Source organism: Podarcis bocagei, assembly GCF_964188305.1.
Source record: "Podarcis bocagei genome assembly, chromosome: 9".
Classification (NCBI taxonomy): Eukaryota; Metazoa; Chordata; class Lepidosauria; order Squamata; family Lacertidae; genus Podarcis; species Podarcis bocagei.
In genome coordinates this window covers 79,037,261-79,063,332 of record NC_138134.1, presented here as the reverse complement: position 1 = coordinate 79,063,332, position 26,072 = coordinate 79,037,261, and the positions used below count along the sequence as shown (strand labels likewise).

The following is a 26,072-nucleotide window of genomic DNA, read 5'->3' as shown; positions in this document are numbered from 1 at the left end:
GGCCACTTCCTAGACATCTCTCTGTTTGGCTTGCCATCTGCTTCTTTTCCTCCTGAGGTGACCTCTTCGTGTGTCTGCCGGGGGGGGGGTGCACCCACGTAAGCTCCTGCCACAACAGATTTGTTAATCTTTAAGAAGTCACAGGGCTTGGTGTTTTCTTGCCACAAGGGAGTGACGCTGCTTCCCCTCTGGAACTTGTTCCCCATTCTATGTGGTGCTCTGAATGCAGAGGTGTGCTTGGCTTCACAAGGACCAGAATGATCCATTAAACCGGGGGGAGGACCCTGCGGCCATCAAGATGGTGTTGGAGTACAACTCCCACCATCCCTGATGTTTAGCCATGCTGGCTGAAGCTGATGGGAACTGGAGTCCAATAGCATATAGAGCGTGTCAGGGTCTCCTTGCCTCTCTTAAATATGCTGCAAGTGACCAGGTCAGCCCCAGAACTTTGATCCTGTGAACATCTGCCTGCCCCATTGACCTCCTGCTTGTATTGGCACTCTTGCCTCTGTGAGGGTTGCATCAAACCAAGAATGCTGTGTAGTTGCTTCGTCTGGGTTTCTCGGTTGGGTTGCTGTTGATCTTTAATATTATTTTTCTGCTGGCTGCACAGCAGCACGGCCAGTCCTAGAATGTGGTCTGCCTGTGAATCTCCATGATAGAGTTCCCTGTGTCTTCTTTCTCTAAGCTAAACTATGGCACTTGCTCCCAGCTTGGATGACAAAATCGTGGAGGAGAGGAGGGCTATTGGTGGTTCCTAGCCAGGGTGGCTCTGCTGTCCCTCCACGCTTGGGGGTTGCAATGCTTCTGAATCCCACTTGCTGGAAACGGCAGGAGGGGAGAGTTGCTCTAATCTTGTGCTCAAATCCTGCTTATGGGTTTCCTATAATTGGCATCTGGGTTGGCCCCTGTGAGAACAGGATGCTGGACTGGATGGGCCCCCATTGGCCGGATCCAGCAGGCTCTCCTTATACGTTCTTAAGAGAATCAGGAGAGCCGGGTTGTTGATCAGGCCCAGGGCCCCCACAGTCCTAGTGGCCATCCAGATGCTTCTCCTGGGAAGCCCTCAGGCAGGATCTGACCAGAGCAGCCCTCTCGCCTCCTGTGGTTTCAGCAACTGGTCTTCAGGGGCCTGCTGCCTTTGACAGTGGAGGTAGAGCAGAGCCTTCATGGCTTCTTGCCATAACCTCTCTCCCCTCCATACTGTCCTGGTTCTTGAGAGAATCCTTGGCATTGTGAAAGGCCTCAGACATTGCAAAGCAGAGAAGCAGATGTGTTGCGCTTCACTAGGCGTGCCTGTCATTCTTTACCCAGTCCCTTGGGAGGGTCCCAGTTCTGGGCACCACAGTTCAAGAAGGACACTGACAAACTGGAACGTGTCCAGAGGAGGGCAACCAAAATGGTCCAAGACCTGGAAACGATGCCTTATGAGGAACGGCTAAGGGAGCTGGGCATGTTTAGCCTGGAGAAGAGGAGGTTAAGGGGTGATATGATAGCCATGTTCAAATATATAAAAGGATGTCACATAGAGGAGGGAGAAAGGTTGTTTTCTGCTGCTCCAGAGAAGCGGACACGGAGCAATGGATCCAAACTACAAGAAAGAAGATTCCACCTAAACATGAGGAAGAACTTCCTGACAGTAAGAGCTGTTCGACAGTGGAATGTGCTGCCAAGGAGTGTGGTGGAGTCTCCTACTTTGGAGGTCTTTAAGCAGAGGCTTGACATCCATATGTCAGGAGTGCTCTGATGGTGTTTCCTGCTTGGCAGGGGGTTGGACTCGATGGCCCTTGTGGTCTCTTCCAACTCTAGGATTCTATGATTCTAAGATCTGCTCTTTGAGTCATACCAACCTCCCAAGAGGGTTGCAGGTGAGAGGAGTGGGAATTTTGAGGAGTGAGAATTTTGAAGTGCACACAGCCTGAGAAGTACTAGGAGAGTTCAAGCCAGATCCTGACTTTACATCTAGTCTGACCCAGAAACTGAACCCAAGTGGATGTAGAAGGTGGAAGACTTGGTTGCTCTTGGAACCTGGTATGACTGCACCCAAATGGGGTCCCAGACTGTTCCCCTTCACTTTTCTTTCATGTAGGAAGAGTATATCTGTCATTTGCTACTCTGGGGAAACTAATGGGCTGGTTGGGGGCACTGCCTGCGCTCCCCCCTGCATCAGGAAAGGCTGGCCTCCCAAGAAAGTCTGCATGCCTTGGAGTGTTTAGAGGAACCTCATTAATGTCCTTGCAATATATAAATGATTCTCTGCACACACCCCACACATCCTATTAATGGGCATATTGTTGATTAATTATGACTTGCAAATTGCAGGGTTTAGTGGGCTGTGCCCTACACTTCAAGGGCATAAATAGGGATTGCTATTTTTTTGTCCTGCTTTGCCAGTGACATAACTGCAACCCACCATGACCTACTCTGATCGTGGTCTATGCCATTGATGAACTAGGAACAGGAAGTTTCCCAAGAAATAGTTAAATACAGGCTTGCAAATAGCCACTTGCCTGCGGAAGGCAAGCTTTAAGTGTGTGTGCATTTGTGTGTGCTGTCTTCTAGGTCACCAATAACTAAGTGAGGTAAGCAGGGCCAGGTCAGAGTCCCCCTGCAAGACAGCTGAAATAGAATTTTAAAAAGCGAAAATTACCCTTCCTTTCATTTGACCTGCGTGTGTCTTCCTGCTGCTTCTCCAGAGTAGATGGCTGCGACCCCAGGTGGTGCTCTGTTTCTTTGTGACAAAAATTGATTGTCTATCAACAGTGCTTGTCTTTAGGCACTCATCTGTTTCTGGAATAAGTCCTGAGTGTGTATCCTATTATTAAAGAAGCATTTTGCTTGGAGGCGAGAGGAGTGTCTTTTCCAATGAGATATGCGTAGTCCTTTGGTGATTTAGTTGCCTTTCCTTGGTTCCCAGACTCTCAGTTGGGAGTCGTGGCAACCTGTTTGTCAGGCACAGTAGTGATGGTAGACTTCATTATCTTGGGGAAGTTACATGACGCCGGTAGTGTCAGAATTCAGCAGGAAGTTTCCAGCATCACATAACGTGGAGCAGAAGCCAAGAGGCATCCTCAGTACTGCATGTGAGCAGGCTAGGATCCAGTGCAAGTGGTTTGGATGTTCGCATCCCGGAGGCTAATATTGCTCTGTGTATCTTGCAAGAGTGTTGCATTCCAGAGCAAAGGGGAAAGGGGGCGTGACCGGGGCTGTTGAAGCCTTTGTTGTGTTGTTTATTGGTTTATATAAATCAGATTTACATCCTGGGCTTCATCCCAAGGGAGCCTAGAGTGGGAAACACATCTGAAATAAATAAATAAAAAGATAGCCTTAAATTGTGGTGCCCAGAACTGGACACAGGACTTCAGGTGTGGTCTGACCAGGGCAGAATAGAGCAGGATTATGACTTCCCTTGTTTGAGACACTAGACTTCGGTTGATGCAGCTTGGTATAGCATTCACTTTTTTTGCTGCTGCATCACACAGTTGAAAGGGGGCAGCGCTGCTAAATCCAAGTGATTAGAAAAACACAGCTGAGTTGGCAGTTCTATCAAAACCACAATACCTTGGCAGCTTGGTTCAAGTAGTGCTTTCTGTACTCCTCCCCCACCCTAATTATTTCTGTAGGGGAAGTCTGAATGAACTCTGCTGCTCTATCCATACCTTCTCACAAGTGCGTCTCTCATTGGGTTGATCTTTTAGGGTTAGGGTTACTATGAAATGATTTACAGTGCTTTCTAAAGTAGTCTTGCTCATCTTTTGTATGTTTTAATTGGCTATAAGGTGCATTGAGTTTATCTTTGACAAAAGCTTATAAGAATTGTAGCTAACTGACCCAGTGATACAGCAGGTTTTGGACACCTATTAAAGACAGCGTGAGTTTGGTCAGGGTTGGTTTTGTACATGGTTGTGTGAGAGCTTGGGGTTCAAATCTAGCACCAGCCACATTCTCACTAAGTACAAAGTGTGTGACTGCGCTCTTAGCATGTGAGTCTGCCCCTTTGTTTTTCTGTTTGAAGATTCCTATCTCTGTTGGTTACTGCTCAAAGCTGATTAAGGAACAGGGATTAACATCTGATTTTGAGACTGAAATGAGATCTAATTGTGCGGCAACCTAAAGATTTTGCAAACCTGGCTGATTTGGCCATCTGGTGAGGCTGTGAACCTGCACTTGGCTGATGGGTAAGCAGCTTTTTCAGGATGCTTTGATGGTCTACCACCTTAAACAGGTGCCATCTTGGGCCAGAAGGCCAAGGAGTCGTCTGGGGGATTCACTGACCCTGTCTTTCAGACATAGTATTTGAGTAGCACGATGGGCCTAGATGTGGGAAAGCTTGTCACAATGGTTGAAGGATGTCCGGTGATTGGCTCTTGTGGTTAAAGTTGAAAACTGTTTGCCCCCCTCCCTTTTGCTTCCCTAATCTTTTAGCCATAAAAAGTTCAATGAAACCCTACTTTTAAGTATTTCCAGTGAAAATTGCTACTATAGGCACAGACAGGCTAGTTGGTGTTTCTTGTGGACTAGCAACTTGAGTGGGCTTTTTTGCAAGGCTGAGTAAAAGGTCCTGGTGGAAAGTGGGGTCTGCCTCTGTTCCCCCACTGGCTAGTGTTTCCCAAAGGCAGAGTTTTGGTCAAGAGCTGTTCGAGGTGGGAATGTCAAGGGTGAGGTGAGCGAAGAGGCCACCTGCGATTGGGTTCCCGTTTGAGCTCCTATAAATAGCTTTGAGAATCGTTCAGTTTGTTGACTGGCTGATCATTTACAAAAGGCACCTCAGCTTGGCCCTGCCAAAGGGCAGCTCTTATTCCTCCACAGAGGCTGCAGCAGCAGCAGCAGCAGGATCCCAGGCCTATTCCAGCTGCTCAGGTTTGCACCCGCCACAACCCAGTCAGTTGACGCCAGAATTCTGGCATGTCGGAAATGTCACAAGGGGTGGGTTGGCTCCTGTGTGTTTGCCTTCAGAGTGATGAAAACATCTATTTTTGTGGGGTAGAGGGGAGGGGAGGTACAGCTGAAAAAGGAAGCTTGTCCAACTTGGTTGCCTGGGGCGAATTCAGAATTCGCTCCAGGTAACTAAGCAGAAAAGTGCTTTCTCTTTTATTGATTTTATTAAAAGAACTTTTTTACTGCTTTCACGTCAAAATGGTACCAAAGCAGCAAACAGTAGTAGTTATTGGTGTCCATTGAGAGACAGGGAAGTCCACCTCCGGAGGTGAAGTCAAACCACTGCATCAGCAGCACCAAAGGGACCTCCCTGGGGCACGTGCCTGGGCAGTGTGTCTGGAGGTCCTGGGTTGTCCAGACCCGCCCCCCCCCTTAGCTTTACTGATGTGGTCCAGAGGAAAGCAAAACAATACTTTTGGCACCAGCTTGGCTGCAGGAGTTGCCAGAAGGCACCATCCAACCACCTTAGGGACTCTACTCCAGATTTGTGTAGCATTCACTCCTGAGACTTTTCTTCTCTGAAGATATCCCACAAGGAAATGGAGGTTTCGAGTCAGAGTTTTCCTTCGAGCTGGGCTCCCTTCCCAAGCTGATGAGCCCTATCTGACCCTCACTTCCCTCCATAGCATGTGGAAAAACCACCTTCTTGGACCCACTATTGGTCTTGTCTCCTCAATCCACCGGAGCCTGTCTTGGCATGCAGGGGAATTTCCTAACTCACTGAGGGTTTGGGACCTATCGGCTACCCTCACCTGCTTTAGCCAGCGAATCAAAGCTGCCCCTGGGTTGTGGCCACTGTCACATGCTGACAGCTTTAGGAGCCATGGGTGAGATCTGAGTGAAGTGCAGGGACCAAAGGTGAGCAAACTACCCCAGTAGTAAAACTACAATAACATTGGATCAGTAAATAACACCTAAAATACCAATACGTTAACCATGGAAAGTCTAGGTGCCGGTGCACCACAAATGAGTCTCATAGTTCTGTATGGACTAGGAATTTTGGGTGTATTTGCAGAATACTGTTCGGGGAGGCAACACAGGGGGAGGAGCTGCCTGGTTTTAGAAATCTTGCTGCCCACCTTTGTGTGTCTGGGAGGGGCAAGGGTTAAACTGACTGTCCTTGCCCCCATGGCCCGCTTCCCTGCCCACCTCTGTGTCTGTGCCTCTTGGCTCTCTGTCCAGCAGCCTCGTGCCTTCCAAATCTCTCAAGCGGTGGTTGTGCCTTGCACATCATGCTGTTCACTGAGCAGCCATAAAATGCATGCCTTGCTTCTCTCTTTAATTAGAAGGTTGCATGTGCTGACGCTGGCAGCATTTCAGTCACCGAGGAGTCCTCTGCCTCTTAATCTTCCCAGGCACCTTATAAAGGTGCTGCATTTTCTAAGTGCCTTGGTTGCCTGCTGAGAGCTCCCCACCCTGTTGAAGACCCTCCTGTGAGATGGCTGTGCTCCTGAGCATGTGGGAAATCCCCTGCCCCTGTGAATGAGTGTGCTGAGGTCTCTGAATTTGTGTGTGGGCTCTGTGCTGAGATTTTGCAAGGAAGTTTGACCCTGTCTACAGGAGCCACTTCATGAACATTTAACCCACTGTGATTCCATTAGAAGAAGCTTTTGGGGTAGGGCGTACTGAATCCCCACCTTTTGACTGTAGGTAGTCCAGCTTGGCCTTCGCTCTGAGGTGGTCTGGGCACACATTCAGAGTTCTTTTCTGCAGCCATAAGACTAAAATTCTGCTCTTGGGGTGGGGAGCAGGGGGAACCTTTTTTTTCTGAGTGCTGAAGACACTGCCGAGTACTGAATTCGGCCTTCGTGCAAAACTGTGGAATCCAAGGATCTGGCATCAGGCCTGGGATCCATGGAGAGGCTTTTTATTGTGGGCTGTGATCGCATCTTGTGTTGGTAGCAAATAAATGTTTCACTTTCCCCCATGGCAACGAGCATGTAAAGAGCAAGACACAAGGCCAGGGTAGGATGCCTGGTTGGGATCTTCTGGGTCCAGCTATGGGAAATGGTAGTTTTGTTGGGTGAGTTGTTTCCACGCTAAAAGTTAAAACTCTGGACATCACATCCTTGGCTGGCAACCCTGCTCCAGCAGCAGTCACGGTGAAACTGGAGCAACTTTCACAGGCCCACTCCATAACGAAGCAGCCCAACACCCGGCTTTGCCCTCCATGGAGCCACTCAGACATTTCTGATAGTCCTAGGAAATGAAGCCCTGGTCTCTGTGGTTCCTGGATCCGAGCCTCAGACTTGCAAGAAGAGGAACCTCCTCAAGTCGCTCTGGGAAGCCATCCCGCTGGGGGCTGCCTTGGTGGGCTCCCACCCAGGCATTGGGCGAGGCTGGCATTGGTCGTGGTTACCTGACGCTCTGCATCCTCCATTCCTCAAGAGAGCGAAGCACAATGGGCACAGGGAAGGAGGAGGAGCAACAGGTTTCCCTCACAGCCAGATTGACGGTTGCATTTCGTGATTGCCGTTGGTGCTTGTTGGGGATTGGAAACCACTTTGAGACTCTCCTTCTGCAAAGCAGCATGCAAGTCTTTTTCTCAATCAGTCGGTCTTCTCATGAAGGCTAGAAGGGGCTCCATACGTTCTTCCCTCCTCCCCAGTTTTTCCTTACTTCTCAGCTGGAAGCTTAGGAAGCCTCTCTGCCCTGGTGGGCCAGGGCGGTTCAACTAATCCCGCCTGCACCTATAAAAACAGCCAAGCTATCTCTTTGGTTTGCTCTTGCTGGCTGCAGATGGCCTTCTGCCAACCCCACCCTGCCCACCTTGCCCTCAGCTGAACAGAAGCTGTGTCTGACGCAGCTCCTTAACTCTGAATGACAACCAACCTCCCCCCTCCCCGCAAACTCTCCCATTTCTCACCAGCTGCTGTCCTGTTACCAGGCAGCTGAGTTTGCTACGCTCTGTCTTCTTTTGGTGGTCTGGTGGAGGAAGCCCCCCCCCCTTTGTCCTCGGGCTCCTCTGGATTCCCGCCAGGTGCCGACTGGGAAGTCCTTAGGCTGACCTATTTCCCCATGCAAGGCTTGCTAAGCTGCAGTGCTGCTGCAAGGCTGGAGGGGAGGATTTAGCCCCCTCCCCTGTTGCAGGAGCAGTGTCCTCTTCCTCTCTTTGGCCAAGAGCCAGCCAGCTCCCTCCCGGGGTCCCTCTTGCCATTTATCTCATCGGCGCGTGGTGTTTTTCCACGGCCTCTCCGGGTGACGTGGTTTCTTTTCTCCTGCCAACTCCCGCTCGGCAGGGACTCTCTTCTCCGGGGCCTCGGCGCAGACTGGGCTGATTTACAGCCCATATGGTGGGAGACGCCGCCAGATCCCAGCTCCCAGCTTTTGTTGCTCAGCACCTGGCAAATGGCTGGGAAAGCCTTTTGGCTGCTCAGGAAATGGCTGCGAATCCCGCGGTGGGTGGAGCCCTTCCGAAAGAGCCCCTGGGCCTGGGTGGCTTCTTTGGAGCAGCAGCATCCTAGTCAGCTCCCCCCCCCCCCCCGTTTTAGCCCAAAGGGGCAGTCATGAACTCCTAAAAGAACTGGAACTTGGGACCAAGGTTCTTCTGAAATACTGTGCTTTCATCTGACCTGAAATACTGTGCTTTCATCTGACCTGAGTATGAGTGGTACTCTGCCTATGCTCAGAGGCACGGTGTTTCTCTGGTTTTCAAGACAGGTTCCCTTAGCTAGGCCTTAGCATGGCACGTTCCAGGTGCAGGAGGTTGAAGTCTCCTGTTAGTGCCTGCCTGTGCACACGCTTTGAAGCCAGAGGTGCCATTTGAGATTTCTGCGTGCAAAGCAAGTACTGTCTACTGGAAGAGAACTGGAATTGCGGGCTTTTGCCTTGGAAGCAGTAGCACAAATTTGGGGGGCACCCTGTGGCTTTGCCAGCGCCTGGAGTTCACCAGCCCAGCCTCCATGAATCTTGTGGCTTTGCTTGATCAACTGCTCATTTACTCAGCAGAGAGGGAGAAGTAAGGTGGGGCAGGAGGCAGTAGCCAGTGGTTTTGGCAATCTGCCTCTATGGAAGTACTTTCTGCTCAAGCATATAGGACTTGGGAAACCGATAAAGGGCTACTTTGGGCAAGTTTTGTTATGAAATGCTTGGTGTATCTGTCAGTTATGTCCTAAGGCCAAGTTTATACAGGAGCAATGGAATTTTAAAGACATTTTAGAGATTAGAGATTTCATTTTAGTTTTGGTAATTTCCAAAATCCGACACAGGGCCTTTCCGGTGCATATGGGAGAGACTGTAGCTCAGTGATAAAGCATCTGTCTTGCAAACACAAGGCTGAGACCCCTGCCTGAAATCCTGGAGAGGAACTGCCAGTCTGTGCAGACAGTACTGAAGTAGATGGGCCAATGGTCTGACTCAACATATAGCAGCTTCTGATGATACGTACGGAGGTGAAGGTGGATGAAAGAGAGAGAGAGAGTCCCATGTGAAGCAGTGAACTTCCTCTTCCTGCCCACGTCCTGTCAACTGTACAGATAAAAGCTAAGCCCCCTGAACCCACAACATCTGAGGCTGCCGGAGGCTCAGGCCAGCACTTTGATTCAGGGCAACGGCTCAGCCAAGTCAACTTTGCAACTGGATCTTCAGTGTCAGTCTATGGTTTGTTGCTTGGCGTCCGTCTGTCTCGGGAAACAATGGAGGAGTGTGCCTTTGAGGGTGAGGTCAAAGGGTTGGAGAGTACAGCACTTGCTGCGGCTGTAGAGACCGATGCAGGAGAGACATGTTTTGTTGCATCTGGGGCAGAAGAAGGTGTCTGGTTGTGCTGCCGCAGATGGGCCAGGGTGTTTCTTCTCTCTGCACTCCCCCCAGTGGTCATTCTTCCCCTGGTCGCTACTGTGGATGCATGACCTGGCTGCCTGCCTCAAGGCACTGTGATCATCTGCAAGGGATTCCCACATGGTGGGGTTGTTTTTGCCAGCCCTCATGTCACATTGGCAGACATCTTTGTAATGCAAGCCCCATAGAGCACGTTCTTGGGGATCCTGCCATCTTCCACTCTGTGGACATGACCAAGGCAGTGTAGACATCACTGAGACAGGAGTGCAAACATGCTGGGACTGTGAGCTTGGGAGGAGCACGTCTTTGTTTCGAATTCTGTCCTGCCATGTATACCCAAAACCCTCCTGACATGATGCATGTGGAAAGCGTTGTAGCGTCACTCCTGACGGTTATAAGTTGCCTACGATTCACTTGCATAAAGCTGTGTAGAAGCACTGGCAAAAACAATTCTGGATCTTGCAGAAGGATCCCTCAGATGAGTACCAAGCATGGAACCAGGGCTTGCTCAGCCTGGACAGTCAAAATACCTCGTCCAAATGTCTCCTTGAAGAAAGCCATGTGGAGTTCATAACATGCCCTGTGCAGAGGGCTCTGGTGAGAGAATAGGCCTTGTGCAGTTTGGCTAGAAAATAGTGATTTTGCATGCAGATCTTTTAAACGCGCAGGCATGGAGCTTGCAGCACGAGGCTGTGGCAACATCCTCTGGGACTGAACCTCCAGCCACACCCTCCCTCCCTGCCGGAGTAAGCATTTGGTTGGTGGCATGGAAAGGGGTTGGGGGTACTGCAAAAAGGGGAGAACCTATCCACGTATTTTGTGGTCATTTGTGTGCACCTTTACAAGCCCCCCTTTTCTATAGGTCTCTGTATTCCCATTTTACAGATGGGCAGTTGAAGCTGAAAGGGAGTGAATTTTCTGAGCATGCATAGCAGAGATGGGGTCTTCAATCCAGCTGTCCCAGTTTCGAGTCTAGTTACAGCTATGCATCCCTCCTACCCACCGAGAATACCCCAAATGTTTCTCCAGGGGTGGATGGGGAAGCACTGCAGCTGGGAAATGTTGGTGCCTATATGCTGCTCTCCCTCTCAGCCCCCCATGTTGTCATTCTGCTGCTGTTTCCTGTGCCTTGTGTAGTTTTCACTGCCAAACTCTCTCAAGCTCTCACGTCACCCAAGTGGTCCATTGGGAGTTTGGTCTTTCTTGCGGCTGCTTAGTATGAATAAATGTTTGTGTTTGGATGGTTTTGTCATGGCCTTTGGCTAGCACAATAAACTTATTGAACGGAATAAACGTTATTAATGAAACGTATTGTTTAATTTGGAACAGGGCATTTGGTTTTCTCTAGCATGGAAACTAGTTTGGGTGGGGGCCAAATCCAACCCTTGTCCTCCTTTGCATATTATTTTTCACCTGGATAGGGTTTGGGCTCTGTGGCCCCACAACTCGGATTTGTGTAGGACAGTATTATTTGCTACGGGGCATCTTCGCTTCCTTCATCACCAGCACAGCCTTCCTTGCTGTGGAGAAGACCCTCTTTTGCCTGTGTCCCTCCTTGTCACGGTCAAGACCAACTTAGCCTGAGGCAATGCTCAGGAGAAACTCAAGCACAAATGTCCCCTGGTGTCACCCTTTCTTAGTCTGTCTGGGAGAGAGTCTTAACCCATAGAATCATAGAATCATAGAATCATAGAGTTGGAAGAGACCACAAGGGCCATCGAGTCCAACCCCCTGCCAAGCAGGAAACACCATCAGAGCACTCCTGACATATGGTTGTCAAGCCTCTGCTTAAAGACCTCCAAAGTAGGAGACTCCACCACACTCCTTGGCAGCAAATTCCACTGTCAAACAGCTCTTACTGTCAGGAAGTTCTTCCTAATGTTTAGGTGGAATCTTCTTTCTTGTAGTTTGGATCCATTGCTCCGTGTCCGCTTCTCTGGAGCAGCAGAAAACAACCTTTCTCCCTCCTCTATGTGACATCCTTTTATATATTTGAACATGGCTATCATATCACCCCTTAACCTCCTCTTCTCCAGGCTAAACATGCTCAGCTCCCTTAGCCGTTCCTCATAAGGCATAGTTTCCAGGCCTTTGACCATTTTGGTTGCCCTCCTCTGGACACGTTCCAGTTTGTCAGTGTCCTTCTTGAATTGTGGTGCTCAGAACTGGACACAGTACTCCAGGTGTGATCTGACCAGAGCAGAATACAGTGGCACTATTACTTCCCTTGATCTAGATGCTATACTCCTATTGATGCATCCCAGAATTGCATTGGCTTTTTTAGCTGCCGTGTCACACTGTTGGCTCATGTCAAGATTGTGGTCAACCAAGACTCCTAGATCCTTTTCACATGTACTGCTCTCAAGCCAGGTGTCACCCATCTTGTATTTGTGCCTCTCATTTTTTTTGCCCAAGTGTAATACTTTACATTTCTCCCTGTTAAAATTCATCTTGTTTGTTTTTGCCCAGTTCTCTAATCTGTCAAGGTCGTTTTGAAGTGTGATCCTGTCCTCTGGGGTGTTAGCCACCCCTCCCAGTTTGGTGTCATCTGCAAATTTGATCAGGATGCCCTTGATGAACCCAGTGATCCATCATTCTCTGGTTACCTCTAGATGACTTGAATGCACTGCCCATTGGACTGTCCTTGAAGACAATGCAGAATACAGCTTCAGGATTGAGAACCCAAGCCACTAGTGCTGAGGCAGCTGTGTGGCTCCTAATCTCTTTCCATGCCCAGTCCTGAGGTGGATCCTTTTCAAAGCCCTGTGTCAACTTGCAGGCTTGCCTGTCTCCATGGGATCCCTCTCACTCACGGGCAGCATTCTCAGGTGTTTGCAGATGCAGCAAGTGGTAATTAGGGTGGGTAAGAAACTTATATGTGGTGGGATTCTTAGCAGTTCCCCTCCCCATTATGGATTTTCTTTGCACGTCTTGTCACAAGAGAGGCATAACAGCCCCATCCTGGGCATGTTTAATAGGAAGCAACACTCCCCTGAGTTCAACAGGGCCTGCTCCTTTCTAGTCCTACAGAGTATCATGGCGTGACATGTTTGCCTTTCTGCTGCTGCTCTTGCCTCGTTCTTCAGGGGTTGCAGCTGCCGTTGGCTGTGCCGGCAACCACTCTCATGGTTTCTGTCACAGAGGCAGACAGCGGACTGCTTCTCTTCCAAGTTCATGGTTGAAGACGGTGATGGATGGGCCAGCATGCGGGCATCTTCTTTTCCACTCTGGGAGGGTGTAACCCTGTATCCCATTCCATGGAGAGAAACCCCTTGAGTTCAAGTAAACATGTAGAAGACTGGGTAGCTATGGAATCTCCTTCTTTCTCATGTGTTTCCTGTCTCTGGTTCTCATCTCCCAGGCTGATGGATGCTCATTGCAGGACTTCAGTGCCCTATGTGCAGTCTAGTGTATGAGAGAGCCAAGTCAGTACTGTGGATCTCTTTCTCACTTACCCCCACCCCAATGCCAGCAGAGATTCTCTTCTTTCTGCCCAGGAACAGGAGAAATCTCTTCTTTCCAGACATCCAAGTTTTCAGAAATTCTCAATCCCTAGACAGTATTTCTGTGAAGCACCATGACCATTATACTGGGGGCTGGGGTGGCATCTGCTGTTGGCTCCTGAGCTGTGAAAGTGTCCCGTATTCTTTTCCCTATTCCTAACACATTTTTCGTCTTCCCTTCTCAGATTCCGTAATGATGAATGGTTCCAGCGTGGCAAACACGACCACGACTGCCACCACCCCTGCAAAATCCAAGGAGGACCAGGTAGTGAACGGGCATGATGAGAAGGAGAACAACCCCTTTGCCGAGTACATGTGGATGGAGAACGAAGAGGACTTCAACCGGCAGGTGAGGCAGTCAAGGGGCTTGCTGCAGTTGCTGACTCTCCAGTCTGTTCCTTGGTTTATAGGCCAGTTTTTATGGGGCAGCCTACAGGGATTATGAAAAGCGAAATGCCAGTAGAGTACAGAACACCATTAGAAAATCAGAAATCACTTAAAAACAGATGCTCGGGCTGGCCGCCTGCTTTGTGTCGTCCTCGCTCACAGGTTGGGGCAGCCTACACTCTGGACAGGGCAGGGGGTTGGGGTTTATGACTTTCCATAAGAACTAGTCCAGCAACCTGTTCTCAGGGTGGCCAACCAAGATGCCTCTCCTGTGAAACCCACAAGCAGCATTAAAGGACAGGAACACTCTCCCCTTCTGTGGCTTCCAGCAAGTGGTATTTGGAAATATTACAGCTGTGGAGGCAGAGCAAAGCTGTCACGGCTAGTAGCCACTTCTGGCCCTCTCCTCCATGGATTTGTCTAATCCTCTTTTAAACCCATCTAACTATGTGGCCATCACTGCTTCCTGTGGGAGGGAGTTCTGTAACTTCCATGTTGAGCAAGAGTCTAGCCCTGTCTATAGAAGTGCCATGGGAGGCAGGAAGTCTGCCATTAGAACCTCGCCTCAGCCTTGGGCAAGTGGCTCTCCTTCACCTGCATTAGTAACAGAAAGAGATTTGCCTACCTTAAAAAAAATAAAATCATGCCACTAAGATGTGGCTTTAATCAAGGGGTGTGTTTAAGCTTCTTTGAAAGAACTTTATCTTGGGGTAAAGATAAGGCTGACAGATGACAGAAAGAAGGGAAGTAAGATGGAGAGGGCACAGGAGACGTCGGACGGGAGGAGAAAGGAGATTTTGGAGGCACTAAAACGTCCATTCCTGATCTTTCAGGAAGCCCCAGTCTCTCCTCATCTCTCTGATGGCAAGTCTCCACCTGCCTCTGTGGCTGCACGACAGCTAGGAATTTGGTCTTTATGAATCTATTCATTTTAGATTATCTTCAACCCACTTTTTCTACCCTTGAGGTGGCTTCCGATTGCAAACTTTAGAAATGGCAGGACTCGGTAAAATCCAGCAGCATTAAAAACCAGGGGAAGGACCGCCCAACAGATGAATGCTTTCTCAAAAACAGAGGAGAAAGGAACCGTGCCATACCTCCTCCAGGACAGCAGCCCAGAGCTTTTGGGCTACTGGCCTCAAGGCCCCTCTCCTGGCAGTCCCAAGTTCTGGCCGCCTCTTGGGCTCGGCCTGTAGCTGCCGTAGGAGCTCCCACAGGAAGAGGCAGCGGTGCCCCCCACCCCACTGGTTCCAAGGCCACAAGGGGCTTGAAAGGTAAGCAGGAGTGTCTTGAATTCCGCCTGGAGAAGGCCCAGCAGCTGCCCGCACAGCAGTTGCCAAACAGGCAGGACGAGCTCCTCGGCAGGAGCATTCACTGCGCTCCTCAATACCTCTTCAAGGGCAGAACTGCTGCAAAGGCTGGGCTGTAGGAGGTGGCAGGGAGCAGGATCCTGCAGCTTGCTGCCACTTCTCTTTAGGATGCACGCTCCTCTTCCCTACATCTGTTGCCAGAGTCCTTGGATCTGTCTCTGCCTCTCCCCTCCCCACCTGCTTCTCCTCCCTGGCCACCTTAGCTCCCTTCCCTTGCCTACTCCATCCCTGCTGAGGAAGCTCCTTGGAGAGAACCATAGCTGAATGGGGCAGGGCAAAATATTTATTTATTGCATTTGTGCCCAGAAGGCTCCCTGAGCAGCTTACGTGTAGGCAAGACGGACGCTACCCACAGGCTCATGATCTGAAAAGAAACCTGACATGCAAGGTGAAAGGGACAGGGAGGGAAGAGGGAAATAAAGACTCGGGCACCAATTTATGAACAGTTGCTCCTCCAGTAAAGGGTAAAGGGACCCCTGACCATTAGGTCCAGTTGTGACCGACTCTGGGGTTGAGGCGCTCATCTCGCTTTATTGGCTGAGGGAGCCGGCGTACAGTTTCCAGGTCATGTGGCCAGCATGACTAAGTCGCTTCTGGTGAACCAGAGCAGCGCACGGAAACGCCATTTACCTTCCCACCGGAGCGGTACCTACTGATCTACTTGCACTTTGATGTGCTTTCGAACTGCTAGGTTGGCAGGAGCAGGGGACCGAGCAACGGGAGTTCACCCCGTCACGGGGATTCGAACCTCCGACCTTCTGATTGGCAAGCCCTAGGTTCTGTGGTTTAACCCACAGTGCCACCCGTGTCCTGGGCCTCCAGTAGAGCGCATTAAATGAGCCCCATTGCTTCCCATCTCTCTCCCGCTTAGGCAGTCTGGCGGAATGGGCCTCTAGTGGGTCCCGAGTTCAATCTCTGCCAGCATCTCCAGCAGAAAGGTTCAGCTGGCAGGTGATGGGGAAGCTCTTTTCCACCTGAGGCCCAGGAGAACAGTTGGCAGCTGGGGGAGACAGTACAAGGCTACCTGGGTCAGGGGGGCTGAGCTGCTGCGACACAGCTCCCTATATTCCTGCCTCCCAGACTCTCTTTGTGCTTGACCACTGAGGATGAGCTGGGGGGGCAGTTTTTGGTGAGAGCTGAGCCCTGAGACCTGACGGCTGAAGCTCCCTGGTTCTTATCTCAGCTGCTCTCGGCATCTCCCTTCTGCTCTGGGAGGTCTGGAGCTGCTTAGCCTGCTGCGCTCCAAGCCTTGGCGGGGCGGTTTTGCTGCTTCCTGTCTTCTCGGGGCCTCTGTCCAGCTGCCAAGCCTGCGATGTGGCAGTGTGTGAGGAAAGCCTCCGCAGCAGGAAGGAATCTTGCTCAGGGATGACAGGAGAAGCCCCGCCTGCCTTCCGAGGGTCTCATTGGCAGAGGAGGCTACTTCAGCCGAAAACAAGAAATCCGAAACCCTTCCTTCTTGGGGGTGAGCAGACCAGCCCTGCTGCTTTCCTGGAGCCAGTTGCATCAGTACTGAGCCTCTTCTGTTTGGGAGGGCAGCCTCTGGGTGGGGCCCAGAAGCAGATAGGAAGGCTTGCAGCAAGACCACTGAGAAGGAGGATGGCAGCTCCTGCAAAATGTTCTCTGTGGGCAGGGCAAGCCACAGAGTCACCAGGGAGACATTCATTCTCCTTCTTTTGAAAGAGTACAAAGGCAGGACGTTCTGGGGAAGTGGAGAAGCCCCAGGATGCAGGCATGCATGGAAGTGCGGAGAGGCCAGACGTGCCCCTGTGGCATAGGGTGTGGTTGAACTTTAAGCTGGGCTCCTAAACTGAGTGGGTGGGCTGGCTGGCTTTGGGCTAGTTGCTCGCTCTGTTGCCCATAGGGGAACCTGACCCACAAAGTGGTTGTGAAGGTGGAGGGGTTGTCGAGCATTCCGTGTGCAGTGAGAAATGCTGCAAGCGTGAGAAGTTGGCCTCTGAAGGGCTTCTTGGCATGCCTGCATTGTGACAGCTGCTGGGATGAACGAAGCGTCCCTGGTCCAGGAGAGGCCGCTCTGTGGCTGGTGCAAATGAAAGCCACAAAAGCCGTGGGATTTGCTGGCTGGGACTTCCCTGCTTGCAAATGCAACTGAGCTTCACAAGCAGAAGGGGAGCTGGGGTCTGGGGTACTGTTTGTCAGGAAGTGTGAAACTAGTCCTCCCCAGTCTGAGGCCTTCCCAATGGTTTGGACCGCATCTCCAGCTGTTTGGACTACATCAGCCTTATGCGGCTCAGGATCCCAACCCCTGGAGGACAATCTCTCCCACATGAACTGACTCAGACCCTGCAGCCTTCACTGGAGCCCCTTCTCCATCTGCCTCATCTGCAGGAAGAGTAAAAAGGGGCAACACGAAAACAGGCCTTTTCATTGGGCAACAGACACATCCTTGAGGAATGCGGTCCCTGGGTAATCTTGCCTGGCACCAACATGCTTCATTTTTAGGCACTGGCCTAAGACATGTTTATTTAGTCCTTGGGCTCAGTAGGACAGTCATACCTCGGGATAAATGTGCTTCAAGTTAAGTATTTTCGGGTTGCGCTCCGCGGCGACCTGGAGGTAACGGAGTGCGTTACTTCCAGGTTTCATCACGCACACACGGTCCAAATGACGTCACGCGCATGCGGGGAAGTGGCAAAACGTGACCTGCAGATGCACGGACGCAAGTTGCGTTCGCATCCCAAGGTACCATTGTAGAGCGTGAGACTCTTAATCTCAGGGTTGTGGGTTCAAGTCCCATGTTGGGCAAGAGATTCTTGCATTGCAGGGGGTTGGACTAGATGACCCTTGTGGTCCCTTCCAACTCTACAGTATTCTGTTCATCTCTGTTGTGCTGCTCATCTTTTAATAGGGTGGGCCAGGCATTTTCCTCCTTACTGTGGTGTTGGGTGAGCATTTGAGGGGTTTTGCACTGCACGATGCTTTTTAATTTTGCTTTTACTTGATTTCTGTGCTTCATAATCTTTACTGAGAGGTATTCTTTTTGTCTAAAGCAACTTAGAAATGCATTGAATAAGTGACAAATACCAAAGGATGGTCATGCTGGCTGGGGCAGATGGGAGTTGTAATCCAAAACGTCTGGTGAGCGCCAGGTTGCGCAAGGCTGTGTTGGGCCCTCCTTGTGTGGAACAGTTGGTGGTGGCCAGGAGGCCTTGACCAGTTGGCCATGGCTGGGGCCTGTGCATTTCACCCACTGTCCCACATACAATCTGAGGTGAGGCTTGAGAAACCATGTTCCTAGTCCTCCTTGGTTTTTAACTGTGTTCCCTGGTTTGGGCTTTGAGTGGGGAGGAAGCACCTGGAATGAGGACGTAAGAGCTGTGCGGCTAAGTCAGGCTAAAGGTCCTGCTCACCCGGCATCCTGTTTCCCTCTGGCCTGCCAGATGCCTCTGGAAAGCCCACAAGCAGCCCCCTTTTCTGCCACCCTTGTTTCCCAGCAACTCAAATATATGGGCATACTAGGTGGTGCGGCAAGCAGCCATTCACCGCCAGATCCTCCGTGAGTTTATCAGAACCATCCAAGTTAGTGACTGTTATTACACCTTGCAGTAGCTCATGTCAGAGTTTGGCTTTGTGAAGGAGGTATTCCTTTGTGTATGAGTTAGAGAGTTGGAAGAGACCCAGAGGGTCATCTGGTTGCATCTCTGTAATGCAAAAATCACAGCTAGTCTGAATTTTCCAACATGCGCCTTCACTGGGTGACCACAGGCATTAATTAGCGTTTTAAGAGAGGGACAAAAAACACTCCCTAACCACTTGCTTAAAGGAAACGGTGTTTGTCATGCCCATTCACCCAACGGAGCGGTATAACAATAAATTAAAGCGGTGGCTGCAGCAATACAGTGGAATTAATAACATTGGAAAACAAGAAATACATTGATTTCTGCAGCAAATTGGCAGTCAAATGGCTGTGCCACTCTGTCTAGGGAGTTTTCCTCCCAAGTCAGTTGGGAAGACTCTCTAGTGCAGGTTTCCCCAACCTCTGCCCTCCAGATGTTTTTGGCCTACAACTTCCATGATCCCTAGCTAGCAGGACCAGTGGTAAGGGATGCTGGGAATTGTAGTTTCAAGACATCTGGAGGGCCGAGGTTGAAGAATCCTACTCTAGTGTCCAGGGATAATATCCTAAATTAAGGTAGCCGTAGAAGTCAGCGGCCGTAGAAGTCAGCGGCTGTTTAACTAGTAGCATGTTAGGGACTGCATCCTGCAGAACAGCCAAATGTCACATGATCCCAGCCAAGAGACCTTCTAGCCTTCAGTAAACAGACACGGCTACCTACCGTAAGATTGGAGAGGCAGTGTGGTGTAGTGGTTAAGAGCGGTAGTCACGTAATCTGGGTAACCGGGTTCGCGTCTCCGCTCCTCCACATGCAGCTGCTGGGTGACCTTGGGCCAGTCACACTTCTGTGAAGTCTCTCAGCCCCACTCACCTCACAGAGTGTTTGTTGTGGGGGAGGAAGGGAAAGGAGATTGTTAGCCGCTTTGAGACTCCTGAAGGGGAGTGAAAGGCGGGATATCAAATCCAAACTCTTCTTCTTCTTCTAATAGTAATGAGGAGAGGGGAGGGAGGCAGCAGCCCAGTGAATCCACAGCTAAGCCTGCTCGTTGTCACCTGCCTGTCTCTGTCTTTCCCCCAGCTGAAGGTCAGGCACATGCATGCGTGGTTGCGTTACAATGCCCCCTAATGCAGGATTAGTTCCCGGGTGGGGTGGGGTGTTTAGTGCTCGCTGTGGTGTCTGCATTAAGCACATGTCGGGGAAATTGCAGTGTTGTTGGGGCCGGTGCAGCTTCCATTCTCCATCCTCTCGGGGACAAATGCCAGCAGTGGGTCCCAAGTGCCACCGTGCGCCAGCTTGAAGTACAGCACCATCTGCAGTTGGGCTGATGAGACGTGAAATCTGAGCTTCTTCTTGCTCTGCCAGCTTGGCGATTTGAAGGCTGACATGATTGGGAAGCGAAGGGTCAGGGTGTCTCTGGCCTTTTTTCTTGTTTTAATGGGCTCCACTGAGACGCTGGAGCTTACACACAAGTGTCTGTGAAAACCTTGGCTTGGCAGCCCCGAAAACTTCTAGACTTTGATGAGTGAAACTTAATGAAGAGATGGATTGCCCTGTGCAGAAAGAAGAGTTGGAGAAAGGGGTTTCTAGCAACTGACATTCAGAAGCATTGCTGCCCCTCACAGTGAGGCAGAGCACAGTCCTCTCCTCCTCCATTAATTTCTCTAATCCTCTCTTCAAGCCATCCAAGTTAGTGGCCCTCCCTGCCTCCTGCAGAGCAAGTTCTGTAGTTTAACAATGTGCTCCCATCCACTGAGAGAGGAGAGTCCCTCAAAGACCCCCTTGATAAAAAATCCTGAAGCTTATCTGTTAGGGTTGGTGGGCAAAGACATGCCACATATGAAAAACAACAACAATCTTTTTATATGCAACAACAGCTGCCAGGGTAGCAATTACCACTAAATGGAAATCTCAGGACACACAACAAAGGAAGAGTGGATTTGTAAATTAAGTATACAGATTTGGCAAAATTAACTTCAATTATAAGATATCACTCAAATCAAAAGTTAAGAACGGAGTGGAAGTATTTCGAAGATTATGTGTCAAAATATTGTTCTAAAAATAACATGCTAATAGGCTTAGAATAAAAAAAGTAAGCAATAACAAAACCAATAAAGAAAGAAGGAAAAATCAGAATGTAACAAAAATAATTTATTATAGAATGCAAGGAAAAAAGGTAGAAAGAAATATAAAGAAGTTGAATTGCTGTGGAGGGAAGTAGAAAGTGGGTGGTGGGTGTTATAATTAAGTGTATAATTAAGTAGCTGTTGTAATTTAGATATTATTTTATGTGAGGGAATCATTGGGAATTTTTGGTTATTATGTATATGTGTTAAGTTTCAATAAAGATCTTGGGGGGGGGAACAAGTTAAACCAAAGTTTTGCATTGTAAAAAAAAAAAAGAGTGCAGAATTAATTCATTGCGAAACAGCAGCCACCCGCTTAGGTGGCTTTAAAAGCGGTCAAAGAAGGGGAGAGGCCTGCCATTGGCGATTCGTGACTGACAAGGGGAAACCCAGGCGAGGCTGAGTACAGTGGTGCCTCGCAAGACGAAAAGAATCCCTTCTGTGATTCTCTTCGTCTAGCGGTTTTTTCGTCTTGCGAAGCAAGCCCATTGACGGATTAGCGTATTAGTGCTATCAGCGGCTTTTAGCGGCTTATCTGCTGCTCGGATCAGCTGATAAGCGGCTTAGCGGCTTAGAAAAAGGGGGGGAGGGGAAAAAACCAGCAGGAACTCGCAAGACATTGTCGTCTTGCGAAGCAAGCCCATAGGAGATTCGTTTCGCGAAGCACCTCCAAAACGGACAACCCTTTCGTCTAGCGGGTTTTCCATCTTGCGAGGCATTCGTCTTGCGGGGCACCACTGTATCTGGAAGAGCTAGCCAGGAGCTGCCCTCCTTGTTTGCATCAGGTTTCTCCAAGCTGCATACTTCTTTGTGGCACTTCTCAATGGCAGCTGACATTGGCGAGCCAGGGAGGAATCCCAGGCCATGGCCTGAAGGCCGTTGAGGCCCCCATGTTGCTGAAGCTAAGCAGCTCCGGATGGCCACCTGTGTTGCTGCCCTGGGATCCATGGTGGAAGGAAGGGATTGTATAAAGAAATAATATTTTGGGGTTGGCGCAGTAACTTTGACAGGATGACAAGCAGTTGGAGGTACATCTTTTCCTATGTGACCCTCCCTTGTGGATCTGCTTCCTGGCCAGGTGGAGGAGGAGCTTCAGGAGCAGGAATTCCTCGACCGCTGTTTCCAGGAGATGCTGGATGAAGAGGACCAGGATTGGTTCATCCCGTCCCGTGACCTGCCCCAGGGCATTGGGCAGCTTCAACAGCAGCTGAACGGGCTCTCGGTCAACGACAACACCCACAGCCACGTATCGGAAGACATTTTGGTAAGCCCTGGGACAGGGGCTGGAAGTGGGCATGGGGACCTGGCTCTGTCAGTCAGTCACAGATAAGGGGCAGGGATGTGAAAGGGGAGAAAAAAGGTGGGCAGAATCTTCTCGGGGCTCTCACATTTTAGAATCCATCCGCAATCAGAGGGGCAGCAGCTGCTATCGATAGCTGTCATTTTAAAACTGTTTTTATCGACAATTTTATGAGAAAATCTGGCCAGGTCAGGCCAGGAAGAAGCTGAGATATCAATACCTCAACATGGGAGGCGCACAGGGAGGAGTAGGCAGGAAGGAAGGGGTTATCGAGAGGGCGTAGAAATGAGGACCAGCCCAAGAGATAAGAACTTCAGCCAGTTAGTATTAGAAGAAAGGGAGGGAGGGGATGCAAGCACCAAGAGACGAGCCCTTGTGTAATGATGGGGAAGAGAGCAGAAATCCTGGTCTCTCTTCAGCTCCTGCTTTGGAAGGTTACAGGGGATTGGGGAGCCCTACCAGGGTTTGTTGCACCCCCATGATCTGGGGACCCCTACCCGTCCCCCAAGTGGTTGCACTGGAGACAGTGGGCTCCCTTGCTCTCAGGCACACTTTTCTGGCCCAGTGAAAATCAAGGAGGTCCTGAAATCCAGCCATTTCCCCAACTGGTCTTCCCTGAGCTCCCTTGGGACTTAGGTGCTCCTTCTCATCCGCCTGCCCGTCTCTATAAACTAGTAATAAATGACGCACCACACGGGGCTCAGTATTCCGAGCCACTTTCCAAAGTGAAATATGTACTCGATTGGAATCGCCACCTCTTTTCTGGCTTAAGCGCATTCTGCTTTTATAATTTTTCGGTCCGTTTGCCTCATTTTGTTACGGCTCTTAACTTCAACAAATAACAGTGATCTAAACTTTTAAGTTATGGATCGTTTGATGTGGGCAGGAAGAGAGTGGGCTCTCAGGAGAGGGAAATGGAGGGAAATGGGCCATTTGTATCCCTGAACGGAAGGACAGGTGGGTGAGAGGAGGGAAAGCCAGTTAAAAGCCGAGGAGCAACCTGGGGGGGGGGTGTTCTTTCCTGCCTGCAACTAGCTGACCTCTCTTTCCCCCCTTCTCCCTTTCAGAGCAAAAGCACCTTAAACCCCGACGCCAAGGAGTTTGTCCCCGGAGTGAAGTACTGAACCTTCTTGCAAAGACAATTTCTTTTTGCCCTGGATGGGGGTGGGGGGTGGGGCAGCGGGACCCGCAAGCAGCGGTGGGGCAAATAGACTCCTGGTGGGCGAATCGGTGGGACTCTTTACGCTACTTCATCCCTCTTTTTTCTTGCTGCGTCGGGACACTTTGAGACGAACTGACGAGAAGGAATGCCCACCACGGGACTCAGCACAGATCCAGACGGGGCACCTCCTTGGTTTTTCTTGTTTTCCCCCCCTCACCTTTTCCTGTTTAACAGCAGCCAGCCTAGCCTGACCGCCAGCAGGGTCTCCTGCCTGCCCATCCGCCTCCTCCTCCTCCCCACTGGGCAGCCCCTTCGCTGGGCATGCTTTGGACACTTTGCAGGCCCTGCTGCGAGGCGGGGAAAGGCCCCCTCGGACGTCTGTCTCTCCTTGGTGGAAGTTCTCAAGCTGGGCAGGCCAGATCTGCCGCCAGCCAGCCCGGTGCTTCTGCTTCTCCTCTTCCGCCTAGCTTTGGAGCACCTCCCTTCCTCTTGCCCTCTCTCGCTCAGGCCGGTTGTGATTCCAGCAGGTGGGGTTGCAGCTCAGTGGGCCTCAGCCTGCAAAGTGACCTCTCCCACCACCAAACCCCTGGGGCTCTTGAAGGCAGGGGAGCCTGAGGGCTTGGGGGAGTTGGCTTGAACCTCATCCCGCTCCATTTGCAAGCACGTGGCCTCCCGCTGAGGAGGCAGGGGGGTCCCAGGATGTCCACAGAGTTGTTGAGGCACGATGAACCATTTCCTGGTCTTCTGCGTCACTGTTTTTCTCTCTCAGCTTTCCTATCCTCCTCCTCCTCCTCCCTGCTTCGGCCCCCAACTAAAATAATCAGGAACGACAGGGTACATTTTCTCCACCTGGCAGCTGTTTGATCCAATGCAGACAAAGGACCTCTCTCTGAGGAAGGGAGGCTTTGGGGGTTTCTGATCCCGGCAGGTTTGTCTCTTCTCTCCAACTGGGCCCAGTTCCCTCAACATCCTAGCTGCTGAGAAGTTTGGGGAGCTGCAGTTGGGCTTGTCTGCGGACCAGAAAGAACAGGTGGGCCACACCAGCCAAACAGGTCCGAAACAGCTTGCAAAAATCCAGGCACCCCCAACTGCACAGGAGCTTCTCCCCAACCTCCGGGCTTCTGGGTTGTCCGGTATCTGCCACCACCTTCAGCAAAAGACCCACGGCAAGACCATGCTCTGCATCTTGCCTGGGATAGCAGGAAAGGAGAGCTAGGCAAGAGCTGAGAAAACTTCCCTATCTCACCCCACCCCTACTGCCAGAGGTCCTTTTATCCAAGTTTTGTCTTTTTCCAGGGCTCCCCCATGGAGGGAAAAAGGGTGAGGGAATATTTTGGAATTGCTGAGGGGATTTTTACAGCATGAACACACCTAGCTTCATCTGCAAAAAAAGGGAGGGGGCAGCAGTTCTCCATCAGCATTGCCAGCTCAGAGCCCCTTTGCTTAGCCCTCTTGCTTTCTTGGGGGCCATGGGAAGAACACCCCCCCTCATGGACTTGTGGGACAGCTGCAGTTCATCCAGTCTGGACCTGGTCCCCAAAGCAAGCTGCCAGGAGATGGCGGGGCAGAGACCTTCACTGCCAAGGAGGGCGGCCAGCTTGCCCCTCTCCTGTTTAAAATCTGGTTCCTGTTGAATGCATAGGGTGCCCCCACCAAGTCTGACTTTTTTGGGGGGGGGGGAGACTGACAGAAGGGATCCAGCCGGGAGCCTGTGGTCTTGCAGTTGCAAGTGACAAAGTAGCTTAGCCACGGAGCTGTGTGCGCGTCAGGATCCCTTCCCCAGATTCTTTCCATGGATTCCCAGTTGCAAAGGCATATCACGTGTCAATCCACTTTGGAGCAGCTTGTCGTGCACAGCTACCTGACTTCTTGGCGCATGTGCAGAGTAAAGAGTTCTCCAGCCCAAACTCTTTCGAGGGGCAGAGGCCAGCCTGGCTTTCAGTGGCCACCTGTCCATTTGCCCTAACCTGCCTGCATTTGGCATTTGTAGAGAGGGGCAGAGGCAGCTGGCTCTGCTCTTGGCCTTAGAGACTTTTTTAAAAAAGAGGAGATGGGCAAGTTTGCCATGATCCAGATTTCTTCAAAGCCACATTTCAGGCTTGCTTATTTAAATAATCAGCAGTATAATTGGACAGAGCAGATGTGTGGGGCCATATCCACTCTTCCCCGTTCCCTCTCCCTTTGCTCTTTTCTCCCCCCCCCCCTTGCAATCTCTGGTTTCTTTCTGAGGAAGTCTTTGCAATTATGTTCTGTCCATTTTTAAAACAATGCATTCTTAAAATAAATTGGTTTTGAGCTGGGTGTGATGCAGAGTTCTTTCCAATTTCGGAAGAGGGGCTTCCTGACGGAGCCTACTGCTCCCCGATGGGAGAGGGGAGTAGGTGGCGATGGATAAAATGTGGTGGCGGAAAAGGCTGGTTTCTCCTTTGTACCATCTCATGAAAGAGGGAGTCCAGGCTCCAAGGAACGTGGAGAATGATGGGCATTGGAATAAGGTTTTTTTGGAGAAACAGGGAAACATTATAAAGCTTCCCTAAACAGGGCTGCCTTCTAAAAGCCTTGACATTTGATGGGAGAGCGTTCCACAGGGCGGGCGCTGCTGCCGACAAGGCCCTCTGCCTGGTTCCCAGTAACTTCACTTCTCAAAATGAGGGAACAGCCAGAAGGCCCTCACAGCTGGACCTAATGCTCCTTCAAAGCCATTGGTTGGTGACCACCTTCGGGAGAGAAGGCTCACGAACTATCCGTCCCACAGTGACAGCATCTTTATGCAGGAGAGCAGTTGGGCTTTTGCAAATACGAAAGCCAAATCTTGGGTCTGAAGCCTGAAACGAGGTGCTGGGATGTGGTTTCTCAGCCTGTTCCTATAGAAACCTGCCCCAGCCTTTTCAAAGCCCAAATCAGTAGGGCAGAGCTTACCAAACTCTGTGTTACGACA

The 26,072-nt window shown here is 50.6% G+C and overlaps 1 protein-coding gene across 1 annotated transcript in view; it reads left to right on the top strand.

Annotated features, from left to right (window-relative positions):
* The window catches only part of PAIP2B (poly(A) binding protein interacting protein 2B), a 33,487-nt gene extending 8,052 nt beyond the window's left edge, over nucleotides 1-25,435 (top strand). The window contains exons 2-4 of the mRNA XM_081207485.1: nucleotides 13,403-13,566; nucleotides 21,751-21,936; nucleotides 23,040-25,435. Of these exons, the coding sequence (XP_081063611.1) occupies nucleotides 13,411-13,566; nucleotides 21,751-21,936; nucleotides 23,040-23,096 (399 nt within the window). The 5' untranslated portion in view covers nucleotides 13,403-13,410 and the 3' untranslated portion in view covers nucleotides 23,097-25,435. The remainder of the gene's footprint in view (nucleotides 1-13,402; nucleotides 13,567-21,750; nucleotides 21,937-23,039) is intronic.
* The last annotated feature ends 637 nt before the right edge of the window (nucleotides 25,436-26,072 follow it).